At 41.4% G+C, this 24,892-nt stretch overlaps 1 protein-coding gene across 1 annotated transcript in view; it reads right to left on the reverse strand.

Moving 5' to 3' along the window:
* Nucleotides 1-3,260: 3,260 nt before the first annotated feature.
* LOC126091977 (autophagy-related protein 16-1-like) overlaps nt 3,261-24,892 on the reverse strand; it is a 140,111-nt gene continuing 118,479 nt past the window's right edge. The window contains exons 4-5 of the mRNA XM_049907342.1: nt 10,754-10,900; nt 3,261-5,237 (exon numbers count right to left, since the gene is read on the reverse strand). Coding sequence (XP_049763299.1) covers nt 5,141-5,237; nt 10,754-10,900 — 244 coding nt within the window. The 3' untranslated portion in view covers nt 3,261-5,140. The remainder of the gene's footprint in view (nt 5,238-10,753; nt 10,901-24,892) is intronic.

Here is a 24,892-nt window from a genome sequence, read left to right on the forward strand (position 1 = left end):
ATATTAGTGACACAGGAGTAGTGACAATTTTAACCCTGTGTTGGGCTTCAAAGTGGGCCAGGTGAAACTTATTTAGACTGATTCTGTACATGTACCACTGCAAGATAATTTGTCTTGGCCAGCTAGTAAATGTTCCCAAGTACTTATCTGCACCAATACATTGCACAAATTTGTTGTTGTGAAACGTTTTTTCTGTAGTATTAGCTCCTTCATGTATGGCACTACATCCTCTACATAATTTATGAATACTAAAAGGATTTTAAATATCCACTGTAGGCTGTCAGAAACTTTTTTTATTACAGATGAACTTTATTATATCTTATATTAAATGAATAGGAAGTTTAGGCCTATGGCCATTTTCTTGAAGCTGCAGGTATTTGACAATGACAACAGACAAAAGTGGCCAGTAATGTAATACATAATGCAACAGAGTTCATATGCACAGAAAATTCATATTTAAATGATTTCAGCATTCAAAAATTTTCATGTATGTCTTTTTCTCCTTTCGGGCATTACATTATGCTGGCAGTGTACTGAATGGATGTCAGCGGGTACCAGTAACAAATAATACTCCGTTTCTGGAATCTGTCGTGATCTGTAAACAGTGGTAAACTCCAACATGACAATACCACAGACAACTGAATATCACTTTTCAAAGTAGTGTTGGGCATCCACTTGGGTGATATGGAACATAAAACATTTCCTTTCAGTTAAGCAAATCGACAAGCTGATTTCAGTGTTTTATACAGCACAAAAGACCACTTGCAGGTTGTGACCAAAATTATGCTACTGAGAAATGAATATTAATTACCAGTCTACTTAGGATTCTTTTTTTCTTTTACATGCTGAAGAACACATTTACTACTGCTACAGCTTCCATGATACTTCATCATGGTTAAGGGACCTTCAGAGTTTCAAGGGAACTCAGGAATGGAATTCACACATCATGGATACTATTCTGGAAAAACAAGGACTGTGAGCTGATGGAACACATATAATTCACCTATGTTCTCCTAATGACACAGCAGTATGCCTCTAATCACAGAACTGAATAGAGCAAGCTTGATAGTAAGCATGAAAATTAATAGTAATAAGACTAGAATAATGCATACTCAACAAGTCAAAGAAATACTTCAAATTAACAATGAAGTCAGAGAACCAGTTGATGACATTTTTGTATTCGAACAAAAGAAAATAAACTGGATATAAGGAAAATGCTTCAGGTGTTTCTCGAATATCTAAACAGGGTTTATAAACTAAGTTTTTGAGGACTCTGATTCTGGAACCTTACAGTCTGTCTTTATAACCAGTTTTGAATTACAGTTGTGAGACACAGACTTCTAATGAGGAAACTATTCAAAAAGTGAGTGTTCCTCTGAGTAATGGAGAGATGCAATTTGGGAATTACTACAATAGATGAGAACACAAGCAAATGGACCAGTGGATAGATAGAAGTAAGAGACACGATCATGAATGCAGTGAAAATGAAATGGAAATGTGTGGGGCTGTAGCCAGGGGAATTGATGATAGATTAACTTATGAACGTCTCTGCTGTATTTCAGAATATAAGAAATTACTGAGACAATGAACTAATGGTAGATGGCTAGATGACCCCAGGAAAATGCAGAAGCAACATAAATGTTTCCAGTTCAAGGATGTGTTGCATGGAGAATTCTGCAAGTGGCCTTTATGCAGCAATGGACAACAAATGATGATGATAACCACACTTCTATACATTGTGTGGGTGATCAATGTGTATATTTATGATGATATGGACATATTACGTTAATGGCTATTGAGCCACATGTCTGAAGTCAATGAGTTAAAAAGAGGTCAATTAAAAAACAACTACCTAGTGACTCCATGAGTACAAACAGTTTAAAAGCTTGCATAAATAATGGTGTCATGCCAGAATAGGGTTTTCTTACATGAACTATTACTCTGTTCACTTATTTTAGCAAATATTATCTAATCTGCTTAATTTATGATTTCCTTGATGTGGGGAATGGGAAATCAGTTTGTACATTTACAATTTTTGAGATGTCATATTCGATAATTAAATAAATGTATTATCTTCTGTCACTCCCAAGTCAGTTTTGTGATAATCTGTCTATTTCCATAAGATAGTTAGATATTTAAGAATGCATTGAAGATTAGAGAAAATTATATATTTGTCTTCATAATTGATTTATAAATGCATTTTGATTATTTACTATTGCTCTGTTCACTTATTTTTGCAAATGTTATCTATCTGCTTAATTTATGATTTCCTTGATATGGGGAATGGGGATTCATTTTGTACATTTACAGTTTTGGGAGGCCATATTGAATAATTCAATAAATGTAATTGCTTCTGCCACTTCCAAGTCAGTTTTTGTGATAATCTGTCTACTTCAGTCATACTGTTAATTTTCTACAGCTGAAAGATTATTTGAATTAGTGACACCAAACATTTAATTGGAACATTTGCCATAATTGCATTAATAATCAAAATGCATTTGTAGATCAATTATGAAGATAAATATATAATTTTCTCTAATATACTTGTATTTCCTGCCATCTTTGAGAGACACATGTCTTTTGTAGAGCAGCAGTCACAATGTGGATTTCATAATGAAACTTAAGATGTTAGAATTCTCAGTCAGTGGCTGGAAGTAATGTATCAAGGTGGATAAAGTAAAACTTGTATTTGATGAAAAGTAAGCCTACAATAAAATCTTCAATGCACTCTTAAATATCTACCTATCTTCTAGTATTAGAATTTAAGATAACGCATGAGGAGCTGAAGTCACTGGATGAAAATTGGCTACAACAATTAATATTCAGCTGCATCAAGAAAATAGACAGATCACTATTAGTTATAATGTTTTTTTCTGAAACAATGATGAGACAGTGCCTATTCCAATCCACCATTATTTTCATAGAGTGAACGGAAGAATTCTGATCGCCTTGGATACATGAGAACAGATAAACAACAGGTGTAAATGTCTAGTGCCTATCGCTAAGCATATTTTTATCACACTTGTTTCCTATAATTGTAACAAAATGCATGGTTCCTCCTTGTTGGAATGTTGAAGCAATTCAGAGTTTTTTTTTTCATTGAGAGTATCGTAGCATGGAAGACATTAAAATTATGCAGTTTAAATCACTGGTAAGTAGGTGTGAATGGGATTAACAATTACGCAAGGAACTGTTCCATGTGACCCATACAAAATGAAACAATCGACAATATTTACGAAATATATTTCATTTCAGACATATGTTCCTAAAATATAACAATGAATTCATGATAAAATAACGAATAATACAATTACAGGTAAGAATTCAGTTCATTAAATCATACATGATATTCATTACAAAGTATTAACACATAAAATTATCGCATATGACTCCAATTTTGGTACTTCTACAGTATTGATGTGTACAAATATATTTCTAGTTTCCAGATATAATGTAATTTTACCCACACCACATGCATACATCAACTAATAAGGCAACACAATACTTTTGTTATCCTTCATTATTTCCTGAAGAACAAGAAAATATGTTTATACTTAATTTCATAGCATCTTATATGCTGTCTTTCGGCCATGAGTATTCATAAATGACGAAGCATCAGAATTCCACTTTTACAGTCGTATTATAGTATCATGAAAGCCATCTTAGTGTAGGCAATCTTGTACTGTTTAGTGAACAGTACAAAAAACGTGTATTTTCTTACATACTAAACAAGTTCCCAGAAAAAATAAAAATATTTACATATTTCTGTTTGTGATGTTATGTTGAAAACAACAAAAGCTGCATGCAATAACTTTGGTAACAAAAAACTATTGTCAATGATTTACTGCATTTTGAAGGAAGAGAATAAGACGTTTGTGATAAGAATAGAAGAAGAAGAAGAAGAAGAAGAGGAACAAGAACAAGCCAGGTTATGCAATGAATGCGATCAAACTCTGCTTTGTGAGTAAAAGGTTAGAGTTTTGTTAAACTTTAGTGTATGGATAAGCATGTCTTGATTATATTCCACATTGTTGGCAGAGCAAGTAGAAACATTTTCCCAGCTCACCATACGGACCAGTCACATCAGTAAAGTGTTTCCTTGCTGAACGCATATTTCCAGTTATTACGTGCAACACTTTCGGCTTAATCAAAATAAGCGTAACCGACAACTAACTCACAAACCCATTACAGCTGAATTTGAAACATAAAATACTAATAAAAACATCTTTGGAGGAACGGTACATGACATCATCTCACAAAAACGTTTAAAATAAAGGCCCACAATAACATAACATTTAAATTTTTAAAAAAATCGACTTTGAAGCTAAATTCTATGTTCTTCCTACGATTTTTCACAACTACAGTAGTCTCCACAAAAGCAGTCTGATAATCAAAGCGATCGTTCTGAAACTAGAGCGCCAGCACTACATATAACGCCTTACAACTTGGAGGCCGAGAAGTGAACACTGCGAGGCATAGGGATGAAGCATCGCCGTAAAGTAGCAGCCACGAAGGCCGCAAGACTATTAGACCCAGTGGGTTGGAACTACGTACGGCCCAAATGTGGTATCTGATGATCAGTACTGTCTACTTCCGCGGACTCCACAAGTTGCTAAATCAAGATTTATGAGGAATCTGGCAAGGCTTCGCCACTGAAGAAGATTCCGAAAGTAGGGACCGACAAGTCGGAAATATTCGTTAAAATAAAGGCATAATACACGAAACGAAGTTGTTTATTAGTTGATAACGGTCAAAATACGTACTCTTGAACGACAGGCCACCGATATATCACACGACGCTTGCTGAGAAATGTTAAGATGATGCCTGCAAAAGTAATATGTGGCAAATGGCAGTGCTAAGAAACGGCGAAGTCTCCATCTAGTTCATCAAAATTTTTAAATAAGAAAAGAGGTGTGCATGCGAAGCAGACACAGCACAGAAAGATTTTATAACAAGAAAAGTCCAAGTGTCGATCATAGACTGAGCACGATAGACGGTATATGAAAACTTAAAGATTCGTGTAGTTCAAAGACACGAGAACGAAGCTGCGAAGTGTGTTGACAGGCGTCTCTCCGACCGTGGAAGCAGTCGGCGGCAAAGTCGCCCCCGCGACCGGTCGACCTCCTTTGATTGTGCGCTCTCACAAGTCCGTCCAAATTACGGCCTTGCGCTTCTTGTCAACGCTCGCCATGAATGAGCCGTGCGGGTGGAACGACACTGCTGTGACGCCGTTCGACCTGTGAAGAGGAGAGTATGCACAACTTAATTCAGTGCTGTACTGGTCATCTGAATGGAAAAAATATTAGCTCCTATGTTACTTTCACTAGGCTTAAACTGCTTCTGGCTACATACAGTATTAATGGTCCTAAGTTAAGACTAAACTAAGAAGAGAAAGACTGAAGATCTACACAAGGGCACTTGGTATAGGCGAATACCACTGAATTTACAGAAGGTTCAATGGTATGTTCCAAAGGGAGCTCTGAACTGCACCTTCTCTGGTCTAGGGACCACGAGACAGTTTGTGAGGGTCATTACCACGTTGAAATTTAACCGCAACTGCCATCAACAAGATCTTTACAGGCTCTGCCTCACATCATCACAATAATGCGATTATAGGGTGCTCCAGGACATACGAGTGATATATTCTTCGGCTGCCCACGATACAGAAGGAAACCCGACTGCCCGATTACGGAGTTGGTAAGTTTGGGTTTGTGTCTCGTCTGTGTGTGCTTGTGTGTGCGCGCGCGCGGATACATTGTATTTGTGCTTTATCATTTTTGAAAACTCATTTTCTTTTTTTTGCGTTGACTTTCCTTATTGAAATCGGCATCTGGAAAAGTGTTAATATCCAGGAAAATGATAAAACGAATGTTTTTTAAAAACTGTCTAATACGTATTTTATACTAGATACGTCTTCGGCTTGGAATCTTATTGACTGGAGTAGAGTTACCTTCAGTGATCAGTCCCGCTTCGAACTGAGCTCTGATGGCCAGGGAACACATGTCTGGAGACGCCCCAGACAGCGATTGGATACCAACCTGACTGTCGCCCGACATACGGTCCGACAAACAGGAGTTGTCTGTGGTGCCGTGGAGCCGTGCCCACGGCACACTACAGCACAGCGGTACATCGACGGTATTTTACGCCCCGTTTTGTTGCCCTTCATGGCAAGATATCCTTGGCTTAAATTTCAGCGAGATAATGTCAGCCCACATACGGCGAGAGTTTGTACTGCTTGTCTTCGTGTTTGCTATACCAGAACGTGGCCAGAAAGGTCGCCGGATCTCTCCCCAGTTGGGATCGTTTGGAGCACTAAGGGTAGAGCCTTCCAACCAGCTCTGGATTTTGACAATCTAACAGACCAGCTGGACAGAATTTGGCACAATATCCCTCAGAAAGACATCCAACAACTCTTATCAGTCAATGCCAAACGTCCAAATCGTTGCTGCCTCTGGATCACGACGTCCCGGGTTCGATTCCCGGCCGGGTTGGAGATTTTCTCTGTCTGGGGACTGGGTGTTTGTGTTGTCCTCATCATTTCAACATTTGTGCCAGTGGCAAGATTGGACTGTGTACAAATTGGGACTTTGTACGGGTGCTAATGACTGCTCAGTTGAGTGTCCCACTAATCAACCATCATCATCATCAATGCCAAACCAAAGAAATGTTTGCATAAGGGCCAAAGGAAGACCAAGGTGTTATTGACTCGCTCAACTTTTGAAACTCTTTCTCTTGAATAAATCAACTATTTTTTCTGAAATTGTAATCTTATGCTTGTTTAGAGGTATACATTACATCTACCGATTTCCGCCCCATTCGGATAATTCCTTCGTGATGCATCTTTTTTCTGAGAGTGTAGTTGGGAGCGTACTCAAGCAGATACGATATTTGACCGCAGGGCTCCAATCTGAGCTAGAATGTTTCGTAGTATTTCATAGAATAATAACTGAAATGAAAACATCTTACATGTAACTCACCATTTCATCCGAAGTTCATTTCTTCTTAGAAAATGCTTTAAATGAAACATCTATGTCTTACCTTGCAAAATGTGCAGCTGAATTTGTTGCCACATTTAGCAAAGATATTGATGTAATAGAGATAGTTAACGAAACAGCTGGTTTCAACTTCCAAGTGAAATAGATGATGACCATTGACTGGCTCCCCAAATGGATATTTTTTTTTTTTTTTTTTTTCTTTTTGCCCTGATGTTGGACTGCATGGAAATGTGCCGGCAGGCATACTCATACTGGAAGTTTCGGTGAACCACGATTGACCACTCCTCCACATCTGCACCTGCCAACTGTGAAGAAGTGATGAAATCCCTGCAACAATCTGTGACGTCCCACACCATTAGTCAGAGACTACCGGCAGTCAGGGGTCCGCCCCTGGTACCTGAGTGGATGTCATGCCTAACGGCCCGGGTTCGGTTCCCGGCTCGGTCGGAGATTTTCTCCGCTCAGGGACTGGGTGTTGTGTTGTCATCATAATTTCATCCCCATCGACACGCAAGTCGCCAAAGTGACGTCAACTCGAAAGACTTGCACCAGGCGAACGGTCTACCCGACGGCAGGCCCTGGCCACACGGCATTTCCGTTTTTTTTTTTTTTTTTTTCAGTGAGGTTAGGGAATTACAGTTTCATGCGTAGGTTGCCGTTAGCAACACAAACAAACGGCTGTGCCTGGAGTAGTGCCATGACTGCAAAGTGTGGACTTCATGTGAATGGTATCACACTGTGTTTCGTCACAGATCGCAGTTCTCCATACGCCAAATAACCGTCGTTGGCGAGCACAGCATCGACCTGAGGACAGGTCCCCATGCGATGTATGGGTATCCACTGACAATGACGTCAGGTCATGGCTGGATACGACTGAGGGACCTATGAAAGCACAGTGGTACTGTTGTGGACGACTTCATACACATTGGTAAGGAGAGATGGGCTACAGAGAGGTGCGACAACGGTCACTGTGAGAGAGCTGGACAGGTGCAGAAATGATTAGTGAACAAGTAAAGCATGTCATTCTCAATGGAGAGAAGTCTTCCGAAGTAAGAGTAATTTCAGATGTGCCGCAGGGGAGTGTCGTAGGACCGTTACTATTCACAATATACATAAATGACCTTGTGGATAACATCGGAAGTTCACTGAGGCTTTTTGCGGATGATGCTGTAGTATATCGAGAGGTTGTTACAATGGAAAATTGTACTGAAATGCAGGAGGATCTGCAACGAATTGACGTATGGTGCAGGGAATGGCAACTGAATCTCAATGTAGACAAGTGTAATGTGCTGCGAATACACAGAAAGGAAGATATATTATCATTTAGCTACAATACAGGTCAGCAACTGGAAGCAGTTAATTCCATAAATTGTCTGGCAGTAGGCATTAGGAGTGATTTAAAATGGAATGACCATATAAAACTAATCGTCGGTAAAGCAGATGCCAGACTGAGATTCATTGGAAGAATCCTAAGGAAATGCAGTCCAAAAACAAAGGAAGTAGGTTACAGTACACTTGTTCGCCCACTGCTTGATTACTGCTCACCAGTGTGGGATCCGTAACAGACAGGGGTGATAGAAGAGATAGAGAAGATCCAACGGAGAGCTGCGCGCTTCGTTACAGGATCATTTAGTAATCGCGAAAGCGTTACGGAGATGATAGATAAACTCCAGTGAAAGACTCTGCAGGAGAGGCGCTCAGTAGCTCGGTACGGGCTTTTGTTGAAGTTTCGAGAACATACCTTCACCGAGGAGTCAAGCAGCATATTGCTCCCTCCTACGTATATCTCGCTAAGAGACGATGAGGATAAAATTAGAGAGATTAGAGCCCACAGAGGGGCATACTGACAATCTTTCTTTCCACGAACAATACGAGAATGGAATAGAAGGGAGAACCGATAGAGGTACTCAAGGTACCCTCCGCGACACACCGTCAGGTGGCTTGCGGAGTAGCGATGCAGATGTAGATGTAGGTGTAACACAACAAACAGAAGACTCGTTACAGATGATGCAAAAGGAAACAGAGTCCAGCTATTGACTTCCCAAGGAAGTGACTTCAGGCACGGGTGGTGTCAGCCACTCTACTGGCCCTCCTGTATTTCTGTGACAGACGGCACTAGAAGTACCGAGACGCCACAGGCGTAGCTCAGCAGGCGTGCTCCATTGCGTCTGCAGGATCCCGCACGGCCGCTATTGGCATCTCAGGTAAACTTGCAGTTCGACTGCTATGATTCCCGTGGGGACGTCATGCACCCTCATGTGTTACCTCTCATGTGGCAGTATAGTGCTGCCAGTTGTAAACAGGAAAATGGTCGTCCATACATGACAAGTGTCTCTATTAACTGTCTTCGTGGTGTTGAGGTACACCCATGTCCAGCATTTTCCCTTACAGCTGTCCCTAACATAACACATGTGGGACATATGGTACCAGTATGGATGTCAACTTTGTGTTAGGGCCAGTGTACAGGATATCATTTACAACAGTTGTCAACAAGCTTGCCTCAGGAGAGTATCCACTGCTTTATGATAGCCTTCCCAGCGGAACCAGTGCAGGCATCCAGGCCAGAGGCGGTGCAACGACTTACTGATAAGTGGGCTCATACTCCCAAGTTCTCCAGACATTTCACTCGATTTTTTAATCTCTGAAATAACATTACACACCCTTTAAACCTGTGTAGTATCCTCTTCTCCTTGTTGTTGTTGTTGTTGTTGTGGTCTTCAGTCCTGAGGCTGGTTTGATGCAGCTCTCCATGCTACTCTATTCTGTGCAAACTTCTTCATCTCCCAGTACCTACTGCAACCTACATCCTTCTGACTTTGTTTAGTGTATTCATCTCTTGGTCTCCCTCTACGATTTTTACCCTCCACGCTGCCCTCCAATACTAAATTTCTAGCCAAGTTGTGCCACAAACTTCTCTTCTCCCCAATCCTATTCAATACCTCCTCATTAGTTATATGATCTTCCCTTCTAATCTTCAGCATTCTTCTGTAGCACCACATTTCGAAAGCTTCTATTCTCTTCTTGTCCAAACTAGTTATCGTCCATGTTTCATTTCCATACATGGCTACACTCCATACAAATGCTTTCAGAAACGACTTCCTGACACTTAAATCTATACCCGATGTTAACAAATTTTTCTTCTTCAGAAACGCTTTCCTTGCCATTGCCAGTCTACATTTGATATCCTCTCTACTTCGACCATCATGAGTTATTTTGCTCCCCAGATAGCAATACTCCTTTACTACTTTAAGTGACTCATCTCCTAATCTAATTCCCTCAGCATCACCCGACTTAATTCGACTACATTCCATTATCCTCGTTTTGCTTTTGTTGATGTTCATCTTATACCCTCCTTTCATGACACTGTACATTCCGTTCAACTGCTCTTCCAAATCCTTTGCTGTCTCTGACAGAATTACAATGTCATCGGCGAACCTCAAAGTTTTTATATCTTCTCCATGGATTTTAATACCTGCTCCGAATTTTTCTTTTGTCTCCTTTACTGCTTGCTCAATACACAGATTGAATAACATCGGGGAGAGGCTACAACCCTGTCTCACTCCCTTCCCAACCACTGCTTCCCTTTCATGCCCCTCGACTCTTATAACTGCCTCTTCTCCTTATGGGTGCTTTTTTTTTCCCAGGCAGCGCATACAATTCTAAAAAAGATTTCAGCAGAACCTCCGTGTTTCGGCAAGACAGTGCTCGTAGCCTGTGCAAACGGTGGAGCGCGCTTACGCGCTGGCCGCGCCACTCACCCGTGCTCCTGCAGCGTGTGCTCCAGCTTGCCGGTGGCGACGGCCCAGACGAGCAGCGAGCCGTCCGCGGAGCCGGCCGCCACGTGGCGCCCGTCGGCGCTGAAGGCGGCGCGCGCCCAGTCGCACACCACGCGGAAGTTCTCCGCCCTGCACAACACCACCACCCGTCACTCTGCTGTCAGCACAGTCCTACTACCGTGACTCAAAATATTTATTTTATTTATTAGGATGAGAGCAGGGCCCTCCTATACATGACACTAGCCGTCTTATCTTTTACATTATAGTCATTGCAAGACATGGACCATGTTATAAAAAGTCTTACATCAAATATGGAATCAAATAATAATAATACAATGCACGCAAGAGTCATCTCACATTTCAGAAGAATCCATTTACATACACAGACTGGAGGAATGAATGAAAATTTGTACCAAGACTGGGATTCGAACCTGTCTCTCCTGCTCGTTAGGCAGATCCGCTAACCAGTGCGCCACTCTGGCAGAGAGGCTTTGCACGATGCACGGACTACCATAGCACGCGTCCCTCCTCAATCCAGATTCACATTCACGCCTGAGACCACTTGGGACCCTCCCTTAACTCGAACACCATTGCAGGGACTCTTCAACTGTATTGGAATAGCAGACAACCCTGCAGGTAGGGCAGTCTCAGCTACGAGTAGTCATCTTGAGTATCAATACCAGGTGTACGGATATGAAATGAGCGTTTTTTTGTGAAAATGAAACACTAATTTTGAATCGAAAAGTAAAAACATTTTATTCAAAGAACCGACCACTGCTTTCTATACATTCTGACCACCTTTCTGGCAATTTGTGGACACCACGCCAATAGAAATGTTCGTCTTTTGAAGCAAACCAATCATACACCCAATTTTCGACTTCTTCGTAGGAATCGAAGTGTTCCTCGGCCAATGCGTGTCCCATTGATGAAAATAAATGGTAGTCGGAAGGGGCCAAGTCTGGTGAATACGGCAGGTGGGGTAGCAGCTCCCAGCCAAGTGTTTTGACTGTATCCTAAACCAGTTTTGCTTTGTGTGCAGGTGCATTGTCGTGTAAAAAAATTACTTTGCCATATCGTCTGGCCCATTCTGGGCTTTTTTCCGATCAATGCATAGTTGAAATTGATCATTTGTTGTCTGTAGCGATTAGTATTCACAGTTTCACCGGGTTTTAGCTCATGATACACCACACCTTTCTGATCCCACTGAACACAGAGCATTGTCTTCTTGCCGAATCGATCTGGTTTTGCAGTCGATGTTGATGGTTGTCGCGGATTAAACCACGATTTTCCCGTTTAGGATAAATCCATTTTTCATCGCCAGTAACAATTCGATGCAAAACTGATTTTCTTTCATGTCTTTGAAGCAAATTTTTTTTTTTTTTTCGTTTTTCCATCTGTCTTTACCGAGCGAGGTGGCGCAGTGGTTAGCACACTGGACTCGCATTCGGGAGGACGACGGTTCAATCCCGTCTCCGGCCATCCTGATTTAGGTTTTCCGTGATTTCCCTAAATCGCTTCAGGCAAATGCCGGGATGGTTCCTGTGAAAGGGCACGGCCGATTTCCTTCCCCATCCTTCCCTCACCCGAGCTTGCGCTACGTCTCTAATGACCTCGTTGTCGACGGGACGTTAAACACTAATATCCTCCTCCTCCATCTGTCTTTCATTCAATTCATGTGGCACTCATTTTCCACACTTTTGGACCTTTCCCATAGCTTTCAAACGGTCAGAAATTGTTTGTTGTGCAACATTTAGCATTGCTGTCATTTGCTTCTGACTCAAAAGTATCATCTTCATCCAATACTGGTTGCAATTTGGCGTCTTCCAACTTCTTTGGTGGTCTTCCACGTTCTTCATTTCTTACATCAAAATCATTATTTCTGAACCGTTGAAACCATCTTTTGCATGTTGTTTCTGATAGAGCGTGATCACCGCATGCCTCGACAAGCATTCGATGCGACTCTGCAGCACTTTTCTTCAAATGAAAACAAAAAATTAATGCTTTCCGCAAATCATCACTTTCTGGTACAAAATTCGACATTGTTAACACGATGAAAACATATGATGTTGTTTGTTCCATGACTTGGTGTATACTAAATATCGGTGACAAATGTCATACCAACCAAACAAAAAAAAATTAAGGCTCGTTCACAACAAATGTTCCCTATCGACACATTTGTATCTTAACGCTCATTTCATACCGGTACACCAGGTAAACCGCTTCAGCTGCAATTAGTCCCTTGCTATTGTATCACTGCTGGTTTCATGGCACTGAAAGCTACATTTGAGGTGAACATATAACTAAAACATCAGAGCTAAAATGCTCCGAACTTTGTACCCAATATTCGTTGTCCGTCAGAACAAAACAGCTCTAAAATGCGGTATGTCATACTAAAAAACAGCCGGATTCCAATGTAGTGGATGGGTCCGCTTCTCCGGTCTTTAGTGGTGTTCTGTTCTGAAGGCAAAACAAATGTCGGGTACAGAGTTCCGAGATTTTAGCTATCATGTTTTAGTTATAAGTTCACCTGAAGGTGCCGCTAAACCGGCAGTGATCTAATAATGAAGAGCTAAATACAGCTAAAGCAGTACATTAATATACAAAATGTAGTGGAATAGCACAGACGTTTGAGACTTGAAAAGATCTCTGGAAGCCTATTGCTTAACTTGATTAATGCAACTATTCCTGGGTTTCAGGCAGGAGTTCTTTCGTTGATGAGCTGCAGCAATACAGATGGAGATCCTCTGCAGTGCCGTTCGAGTTTAGGGGGAACGCCAAGAGGGCTGAGGCGTGAATGGGAATTTGGACTGAGGAGGGACGCGTGCTAGGGTAGTCCGTGCATCGTGCAAAGCCACCGTGCCATGGTGGCGTAGTGGCCAGCGCATCTGCCTGATGAGCAGGAGACACAATTTCGAATCCCGATCTTGGTACAACTTTTCATTTGTTGCTTCTGTTTCCATACATACAAGACAGACATACGAGACTTAGAAACGTCTCTGGAACCCTATGGTTTCATTTGAGAACCAGTCTACTTAGCACATCGCAATTTTGATTCCAGAACCGTAGCTCATCTGAGAATGCTATTTATACATTCACTCACCAAATATTGCAAGTCGCCTTAGATTGTTGAATATCGCTAGTTGGTAACTTTTTCTGATCTGTCCATGTAGATCTTATTACTCTCTGAAAATTTACGTTGTATGGAATTCATGGTTTTATAAATATCAGTCCTGAATCCATCCTAACGAACAGAATTCAAAACGTTGTCGCTGAATAAATCAAACAATCTCGCAAGAACAGAACACTGTAGTGACTGGGAACAAATCACGAACGGAGTTCCAGCGGATTCAATTTTGGGTGTACACCTACATTCCCCCCCCCCCCCCCCCCTCCCCATGAACCATGGACCTTGCCGTTGGTGGGGTTGGTGGGGAGGTTTGCGTGCCTCAGCGATGCAGATAGCCGTACCGTAGGTGCAACTACAACGGAGGGGTATCTGTTGAGAGGCCAGACAAACGTGTGGTTCCTGAAGAGGGGCAGCACCTTTTCAGTAGTTGCAAGGGCAACAGTCTAGATGATTGACTGATCTGGCCTTCTAACACTAACCAAAACGGCCTTGCTGTGCTGGTAGTGCGAACGGCTGAAAGCAAGGGGAAACTACGGCCGTAATTTTTTCTCGACGGCATGCAGCTTTACTGTATGGTTAAATGATGATGGCGTCCTCTTGGGTAAAACATTCCGGAGGTAAAATAATCCCCCATTCGGATCTCCGGGCGGGGACTACTCAAGAGGATGTCGTTATCAGGAGAAACAAAACTGGCATTCTACAGATCGGAGCGTGGAATGTCAGATCCCTTAATCGGGCAGGTAGGTTAGAAAATTTAAAAAGGGAAATGGATAGATTAATGTTAGATATAGCGGGAATTAGTGAAATTCGGTGGAAGGAGGAACAAGACTTCTGGTCAGGTGACTACGGGGTTATAAACACAAAATCAAATAGGGGTAATGCAGGAGTAGGTTTAATAATGAATAGGAAAATAGGAATGCGGGTAAGCTACTACAAACGGCATAGTGAACGCATTATTGTGGCCAAGATAAATACGAATCCCGCGCCTACTACAGTAGTACAAGTTTATATGCCAACTAGCTCTGCAGATGACGAAGAAATTGAAGAAATGTATGATGAAATAAAAGAAATTATTCAGATTGTGAAGGGAGACGAAAATTTAATAGTCATGGGTGACTGGAATTCGGCAGTAGGAAAAGGGACAGAAGGAAACGTAGTAGTTGAATATGGATTGGCGGTAAGAAATGAAAGAGGAAGCCGCCTGGTAGAATTTTGCACAGAGCATGACTTAATCATAGCTAACACTTGGTTCAAGAATCATGAAAGAAGGTTGTATACATGGAAGAACCCTGGAGATACTGACAGGTTTCAGATAGATTATATAATGGTAAGACAGAGATTTAGGAACCAGGTTTTAAACTGAGAGACACTTCCAGGGGCAGATGTGGATTCTGACCACAATCTATTGGTTATGACCTACAGATTAAAACTGAAGAAACTGCAAAAGGTGGGAATTTAAGGAGATGGGACCTGGATAAACTGACTAAACCAGACGTTGTACAGAGTTTCACGGAGAGCATAAGGGAACAATTGACAGGAATGGGGGAAAGAAATACAGTAGAATAAGAATGGGTAGCTTTGAGGGATGACGTAGTGAAGGCAGCAGACGATCAAGTAGGTAAAAAGACGAGGGCTAGTAGAAATCCTTCGGTGACAGAAGAAATACTGAATTTAATTGATGAAAGGAGAAAATATAAAAATGCAGTAAATGAAGCAGGCAAAAAGCAATAAAAACGTCTCAAAAATGAGATCGACAGGAAGTGCAAAATGGCTAAGCAGGGATAGCTAGAGGATGAATGTAAGGATGTAGAGGCTTATCTCACTAGGGGTAAGATAGATACAGCCTACAGGAAAATTAAAGAGACCTTCAGAGAAAAGAGAACGACTTGTATGAATATCAAAAGCTCAGATGGAAACCCAGTTCTGAGCAAAGAAGGAAAAGCAGAAAGGTCGAAGGAGTATATAGAGGGTCAATACAAGAGCGATGTACTTGAGGACAATATTATGGAAATGGAAGAGGAGGTAGATGAAGATGAAATGGGAGATATAATACTGCGTGAAGAGTTTGACAGAGCACTGAAAGACCTGAGTCGAAACAAGGCCCCGGGAGTAGACAACATTCCATTAGAACTACTGACAGCCTTGGGAGAGCCAGTCCTGACGAAACTCTACCATCCGGTGAGCAAGATGTATGAAACAGGCGAAATACCCTCAGACTTCAAGAAGAATATAATAATTCCAATCCCAAAGAAAGCAGGTGTTGACAAATGTGACAATTACCGAACTATCAGTTTAACAAGTCACGGCTGCAAAATAATAACGCGGATTCTTTACAGACGAATGGAAAAACTAGTAGAAGCCGACCTCGGGGAAGATCAGTTTGGATTCCGTATAAATGTTGAGACACGTGAGGCATTACTGATCCTACGACTTATCTTAGAAGAAAGATTAAGGAAAGGCAAACCTACGTTTCTAGCATTTGTAGACTTAGAGAAAGCTTTTGACAGTGTTGACTGGAATATGCTTTTTCAAATTTTGAAGGTGGCAAGGGTAAAATACAGGGAGCGAACGGCTATTTACAATTTGTACAGAAACCAGATGGAAGTTATAAGAGTCGAGGGGCATGAAAGGGAAGCAGTGGTTGGGAAGGGAGTGAGACAGGTCTGTAGCCTCTCCCCGATGTTATTCAATCTGTATATTGAGCAAGCAGTGAAGAAAACAAAAGAAAAATTCGGAGTAGGTATTAAAATCCATGGAGAAGAAATAAAAACTTTGAGGTTCGCCGATGACATTGTAATTCTGTCAGAGACAGCAAAGGACTTGGAAGAGCAGTTGAATGGAATGGATAGTGTCTTGAAAGGAGGGTATAAGATGAATATCAACAAAAGCAAAACGAGGATAATGGAATGTAGTCGAATTAAGTCGAGTGATGCTGAGGGAATTAGATTAGGAAATTAGATACTTAAAGTACTAAAGGAATTTTGCTATTTGGGGAGCAAAATACCTGATGATGGTCGAAGTAGAGAGGATATCAAATCTTGACTGGCAATGGCAAGGAAAGCGTTTCCGAAGAAGAGAAATTTGTTAACATCGAGTATAGATTTAAGTGTCAGGAAGTCATTTCTAAAAGTACTTGTATGGAGTGTAGCCATATATGGAAGTGAAACATGGACGATAAATAGTTTGGACAAGATGAGAATAGAAGCTTTTGAAATGTGGTGCTACAGAAGAATGCTGAAGATAAGATGGGTAGATCACACAAATAATGAGGAAGTATTGAATAGGATTGAGGAGAAGAGAAGTTTGTGGCACAACTTGACTAGAAGAAGGGATTTGTTGGTAGGACATGTGTTGAGGCATCAAGGGATCACCAATTTAGTATTGGAGGGCAGCGTGGAGGGTAAAAATCGTAGAGGGAGACCAAGAGATGAATACACTAAGCAGATTCAGAAGGATGTAGGTTGCAGTAGGTACTGGGAGATGAAAAAGCTTGCACAGGATAAAGTAGCATGGAGAGCTGCATCAAACCAGTCTCAGGACTGAAGACCACAACAACAACAACCTACATTTTATGTATGAGAATGATCTTTCACTTAACATTCGTTCAGTAGAATTGTTACTTTTTTTAGATTATTATTGTTATCGTATGCATCAATTACAGTAATACACATTTAGCAAAACAAAGAAATATACATATAAATGAACATGTGAAATTATATATAGTACACAAGCATTAAAACGGCTCAGACTACACACGGATGTTGATGGACTCGATCCAGCGGAGTGCCTCGTGGGATGCTTGATGGAGCTTCTCAGTGCCACCAGGGAAGCGTCTGATTGGACATTCATTCACAATGTGGCTAATTGTTTCAAGTGACAGTGTGTGTGACTGTGGTGACATCCAAACAATGAGCCACTTTTTGTAGATGATGCTAATGAAAGAAGTACTGATCTAGACGTATTGCAATCTTTGCTGTTACTGTGCAATTTCTGGAATTTTTGAAGCTGAGCACACCTGTTTTTTGGTGGGGGCTATTTAACGTCAACAAGGACCAAGCGCTACTGGTCGCGGGCGTGTGTGTCAGTGGGGTTTGTTTGGGTGCCGCAAGTACTCACGTCGAACTGCGTCGCGTATAAATTGTCTTAAGAATTTTATGAAGAGTTAAATATGAGTTGAATCTATTACGTCGGTTTGCAGGATTAAAGTAATTTATGATTCTATTCATTCGCGGCATGGTGCACGGAATTATGTGTGATACTTTTGTAAGAAAATTACATCGTGGCTGTTGGTCAGTGCGTTCGGCTATCGGAACATATTGATACTGGAACAGATGCGAAACAGCTTCCATGAACAGTGACAACCTATTATATTAATACTGAAATGCAGTGCAGCAATGGTTACTTTAGCATGAATGTGAAATGACCTCGCCGGCCGCGGTGGTCTAGTGGTTCTAGGCGCGCAGTCCGGAACCGCGGGACTGCTACGGTCGCAGGTTCGAATCCTGCCTCGGGCATGGATGTGTGTGATGTCCTTAGGTTAGTTAGGTTTAAGTAGTTCTAAGTTCTAGGGGACTGATGACCACAGAAGTTAAGTCCCATAGTGCTCAGAGCCATTTTTTTGAAATGACCTCAACTGTCAACAAGAGTGCATGAGTTTAGGGGAAGTAACATTGACTGTACTGTTATCACTTCAACGTGACATTCTTTCCTGTCACGCTACATGGTCAGGTTTATTAAGTAACGACGAGTGTTCTCTCTGTAAGGCTCCCATAGTCGAGGCTTGTAGCCGCAAAACTAAAAAACTAAATACGTTAGTCGAACTTTATACACATACAATTAGAGAGAAAGCAACAGAAGAAACTCTTAACCGTGTGGTGCATTTATCCGTTGCGCAGGACAGTTGTTAATGTCGCTTCTTTGGCGTTTTTAATTAGTCCTGAAGCTGCAAATTCACGCTGTCGACTCCAGTGGATACTGCCTACAGGTACTGCACCACGAATTTAATGACATTTCTCAGAATGCTCCTAATTTTTAGTGTACGTGTTGATGAAGAAACATATTAATGAGCTACTCAAAAAATTTAGTTCGTCTATTTTTGCTCTTCGTATAAGTGCTTGTCGTAGAAAAAACGAAGCAGCCTCCTAAACATATTTTGCATATTTCTATTCAGTAACAACTTATGGAAAACTTTTCTGGTGAAACTCATTACTTAGAAAGAAAGAATTGATTGCATCAAAGCGAGTGGTACGAATAATATGTGATGTACACTCGCAGTCAACTTATAGGTAGCTCTTCAAGGTGTTAGGCATTTTATTGCAACTAAATTCACTATTAAGATCCGTCATAAATAATCCATCACAACTTGACAAGAATAGAAATGTTTATGCCTACAGTACTTGAAACAAAAACAACCTTTATTAATCATTATTCAAGCTGTCAGAAGCTTAGAAAGTTTAAGATGCAGCAACAAAAATTTTTGATCATTTGCCCTATAACATAAAATGTCTGTTATGCAGTAAAGTATGTTTTATGTCTAACATAAATTAACTTCTTTAGGGCAACTCCTATTCCACAGAGAAATTTTTATCATAAACTGTTACATTATATAAAAGATTTTTTTAAAATAAGAAATCTTAGTTTCAAGTGTAGTTACGCGAGTAATACTAGAAAGCAGGAGCCTTCACTAAAACTCATCATGTTAACTGATTCAGTTCACATAATTTCCATAAAAAAATATTTCAAATACTGTTTTATATTAAAGGATTTTTTAATGAGTGTCGAATGTTTCGAGAGATGGAAGTACTCATCGAAAACTGCAATGATCAAGGTTCCGAAAACGCATACTTCCTGCGACCTAAATACTTGTTCGTAGAATGTACTCAACAAGACGTCCACCATGGCAACATTTCTGTCTGCCTTTAGGCGTAAGGAGGAGCTGCGCATCTAAGTACAGCAACTGGTCACGAAGTACCACTCAGACAAGAGGATGGCTCGCGCATTCCGCTGCTGCCAATTTTAGCCCACAGTTTCCAGGATACTCGTCCACAAAACGTAGCGCTCCTTTCTGTAAGTCAATCGCACGCACTGAGAGAGGTGACCACTGTATAGCTATTCTAGAGAACCTAAATCCATAAGGCGCTGTAAAAGCCTTTTCTTCTTCTTGTTCGTCCTGAAATGTTTCTACTTACGCAGGTCGTTCATAGAGCCTCTTCCAAGCTTCTCTTTTTTCCCATAGTCTATCTCTCGGCATCTCCTCCCACTGCAGTCCAACATCATCCTTCACTTGGTCTCTCCATCTTGTTAGTGGTCTTCCAATTGGTCTTCGTCCGATACGCAATAATAACATTTCGAACAAATTTCTATTCTCTCCGAAATTTCATCATTTATGTTTCCTTTCTTGGTTAATTTACTTCTTAAATACTTGAAAGCATTTACTTCTTTGCTTATTTTTCCACTGTAAGTTACATCCTTCACTCTTTCATTTTTCCTGCTGATTTCCATTATTTCACTTTTTGTTAAGCTCATTTCCGTGTCTGCTTCTTCAGTTAATCTCTGTTATGTGTTCAGCTGTTCTTCCCATTTTTGATCATTTTCTTCCCAAATCATCACATCATTCGCCATATGCTGTGATTTTCATATCATCTGCTATTGTTCTTGGCGAACATTCCCTATGATGTTGTCCGTGACAATATTAAAAAGCACTGGTGAGAGCACATTTCCTTGCCGAACCTCTCTGTGCGCTACTAACAAGTCTGATTTTTTGTCGTCTATCATAACGTAATTCAGGCATTTTCTGTACATGTTTCTGATTCTCAGTTACACTCCTTTTGACAGTTCCAGTGTATTCAGATCTTACTATATCTCTGCGGTTCTAACAGTGCAACTATGATCTCTTTCCAAAATTCCCATCTCTTTTCTACAACCTATCTGGCTGCAAATATGGCATATATAGTTGATCTCCCTCGATGTAATCCTTGTTGTTTCTCTCCTAACTGTGGATATATATTGTTCCTGATCTTCTGTAAAATTATATTTTTATAAACTTTCATGCAGTGGCACAGTAGTGCTATTCCTCTGCAATGCTCACAGAGCGCCTTGCTACCATTCTTAAAGATAGGTACAATAACTGCCTTTGCCCAATCATCAGGAAGCTTTCCATATGTCAACACTATCTAAAATACAGCCACCAAATTCCAACAGCTCCTGCGGCTTTGATCGTTTACATTGTGATGTCAGGAGCTTTGCCGTTTTTCATTTGTAATACAGCTTTCTCTACATACATACCAGCAGATCTTCTGTTTCTATTTCCTCTGCGATGGTGATATTTCTTTCGTCTCCGTCTATTTCATCACGTGTATTTGTTTCATGTTGTCCTTTATACAGTTTTTGGAAGAATCCTTTACATATTTTCAAAAACTCTTCTTCCTGCCACCGGGGTGCACTCAGCCTTGTGATGCCAATTCAGGAGCTACTCGACCGAATAGTAGCGACTCCGGTCAAAGAAAACCATCATAACGGCCGGGAGAGCGGTGTGATGACCACACGCCCCTCCTCTCCTCATCCTCTGCTGAGGATGACACGGCGGTCGGATGGTCCCGATGGGGCACTTGTGGCCTGATGACGGAGTGCTTTTTTTTCTTCCTGCCACGAAGGTTTCCTTTCTTTGTTGATGACTTTTGACGTATTTTCTCCTTGCTTTCTTCTCTTACCTAATATCTTCTTGACATCCTTAAAATTTTCTTTTGTGAATTGTAAAAGCCTTATCAGGAGAATAATCTTTTCGAGCGCAGAGGATATGGCCTAGGTGGTTACTCCAAACGACAACTGAAAATCATATCCGCGAGCAACAGGCTTCATGACAAACAGGTGGTGAAAAACTGTTAACAAAATCGACTGAACCATTTGTACCGCAACAAGAGTTAATACAAAAGTTTTCTGCGTAACTAAGTAACACACTGCTATACAGTCGCTATACAGTCGCAGGTAATTATCTGTACAACAATACACATTAACATGAATAGAACTACAGTACAATACAAATCGAACTGCACAAATGACTACATTCGGGAGAACGACGGTTCAAATACGCGTCCGTCCACACTGATTTAGGTTTTCCATGATTTTCCTAAATCTATTCAGGCGAATGTCGTGTTGGTTCCTTTGAAAGGGCACGGCCGACTTCGTTCTCCATCCTTCCACAATCCGATCGGACCGATGACCCCGCTGTTTGCTCCGCTCCCGCAAATCAACCTTAGAACCAACAAACGACTGCACTCTATCTACTGCTCACACTGTTGTGGACGTCGAGTACTGTGATACTGAAAGACATCAAAACACTCTGCTGACCCTGTTGCAACAACTGTACTCATACGCACAACTGCTAGCAACAAGTATTCATATCTCAGAAAGTATGCGTTTTGGGATCCATGTTTATTGCTGTTATTGTTCGTTTTATTTCGATGAGTAATAGCATCTCTCAAAATGTTCGACACCTTTTTTTAACATACTGTATAAAAATGAAATCAGTAGCTCCTTAAAGTGAAGGCAAAATGTCTGTGCACAGACCGTGACCATACCATTGGACGGGCTGTAGCCCTTCTTCGCCGCGGCCTCTGAATAGAGGGGGAGTGGGGAGGGGGCGGTGCGCCTTTGATCCCTGGGGAAAGAAGCCACATACTCATCTGAAGCTGGCTGAGTGGACATAGAGTCATCGCGAAGCAACCAGAACGAGGAAAAATCTCTGCTCCTACACGGAATCGAATCCGGAAGTTCCAGAACGGGAATCTAGCGTTCCCTCGCTATACCAACACGGCCACAGCAGTAATTGCTAGGGAAGATAAAACTCAGTTTATATTTTTTGGGAACCGCATAATAATAAAGACAAATCACAGGTAGGCAGATGTAGACTGAGGTCTGTGGTATTAGTGGACGTGAGAGAAGGGATGAAAGAGAGAAAGAAAACAAATGTTATAGAACACGACTTGCGAAGAGCGGGAGAAAGAAGCGATGTGACTAGTGAGAAACGGAAAGAGAAAGATGCGTGACTATGGGATGGTGAGAGGAGTTTCTTCACTGTTTGACACAGAAAAATGGCCAAATGTGTAAATCGTTTTAGGTGAAAGTTACGAGGTTCGCAAAACTTAGTGCTCCAGCTCATTCTTACATCTAACACGGTACTGAAGTGTGCACCAAGCGCACAGTAACGTGTTCCACATGCGAACAGCAGCAATGGAGGAGACATTTGCGAATTTTCTGTTTTATGGACGGGCCCAGTGAGAGCTTGTGTTGCGATTATCTGAGGTAACAGCTTGCGAGTTAGCGAGGTGACTGCACACTGACGAGCTTATAAACAGACAGGGTATATCTTTCCGTAACTGATCGGGTCGCAACCGTGCAAACTGCGCGGAAGTAGCACAGACACGGACAAATCGACGTAACGCACACGATTCGTGGTCAGTTCAAACTATTTAAGTGCGATGGAGGAACTCCAGTGTCAGTAAAGAAGCCAACAAATAACTATTCTGATGACCATTCACTGTGGGCAGAACAGAGGAAGAACTAACATGTATGGTGGACAGGGTCACAGAAATGGGAGAAAGAGTATGAAATGAAGATAAATGTGGGAAAGACGAACGAGATGAGGGTCAGTAAATATGAGATTACGTCAGAATGGAACTGGATCGGAAGACATTTCGTCTTCTTCCTCAGCGTTTGTCCCGGAATGTAGCGGAGTCCGCTCTTTTGGCTACCTGTCTTTAAATGTGTAAGTAAGGGCGCAGATCCGCTATCTTGACGTCTATATGGAGCCTACTTGATATTCCATCAACGAAAACCCGCGTTTTGCTGTTACTTCTATACCTCCTCGAAGTACTTGTCCATACCACCATGAACAGCTTTGATTCACCTCCTCGCCATAGATGCCACTTCGTACAACATGTGAGTTTCTTGATTGTACACATGATCGTGAAATGTCAGGATGGACGTCCACCGAAACATTCTAATTTCCACTGCAGCAAGTCGTCGCCGTGCTATTTTTGTTGCAGGCCATTATTCTGCACCGTACAAGGAAAATGGGCGAATTTCAGAGCGGTGCATTTTAGATTTGAGTTGCTCCGAGATCATATTACCAAAAAGCACACCAGTCATTGTCCACCATCTACACCAAGCATTGCTAACACGGTTGAAATGGCGGACAACAGTTGCTGTGACAAGAAGCTCCCGCAACGACACAAATCAAAAATATAAAACTCTGCAATATGCACAGTTGCCTTGTACGATGCAGAATGTCGTCCCGCAAGGATACACATTCGAACAAGCAATTTCTATTAGCCACATAGCAAATGTAAGCTCTGTGCAAGAGACAAGAAGTAGAACATCAGTAAGTAAAAAGCTTTCCAAAAGGTGAAAAGCTTTTTTGACAGCAAAATTAATTCTGATACAACTAAGAAAAAGACTATTTTTTTTCTTTTTTTGTCTGGAGTGTAGTATTTTACGGCAGTGATACAAGGGCAGTCAAGAAGAAAGATGAAGAAGTAGAAAGTAGAAGCAGGAGGTGTAACTTCTGGAGACGATGGTGGATACTCATCAGTATCTCTTCGACCTATCCATCGTCCAATTAGATTTTCATCCATGTAGGCCCTGACATCTCAGTGGCAGTGAAGAGAGACGGAGCGCCATCTTGTGGTAGGTAAAATCTTCCATTTCCTAACACCTCTCGGATCGCAAGTAAAATCGATGTTTGCAGCGTATGAAGATACACCTTACCAGTTACGGTACCTTCAAAGAAGAATGGGCTATCAAACGGTGGCATGACACACCACACCACACTTAACACCCGGTAGTTTAACATGTTTGTCCACGTGAACGTGAAGCTTTTCAGAAGCCCAGTACACGCAATCGTGGCGGTTTACGGTGCCGTCCGGTTTCAATTGGGCCTCGTTAGACCAGATAACCATCCCTGCAAACCATTCATCCTCGCGAAGCATGCCTTCAAA

This window comes from Schistocerca cancellata, chromosome 7, assembly GCF_023864275.1.
Source record: "Schistocerca cancellata isolate TAMUIC-IGC-003103 chromosome 7, iqSchCanc2.1, whole genome shotgun sequence".
NCBI classification, from domain to species: Eukaryota; Metazoa; Arthropoda; class Insecta; order Orthoptera; family Acrididae; genus Schistocerca; species Schistocerca cancellata.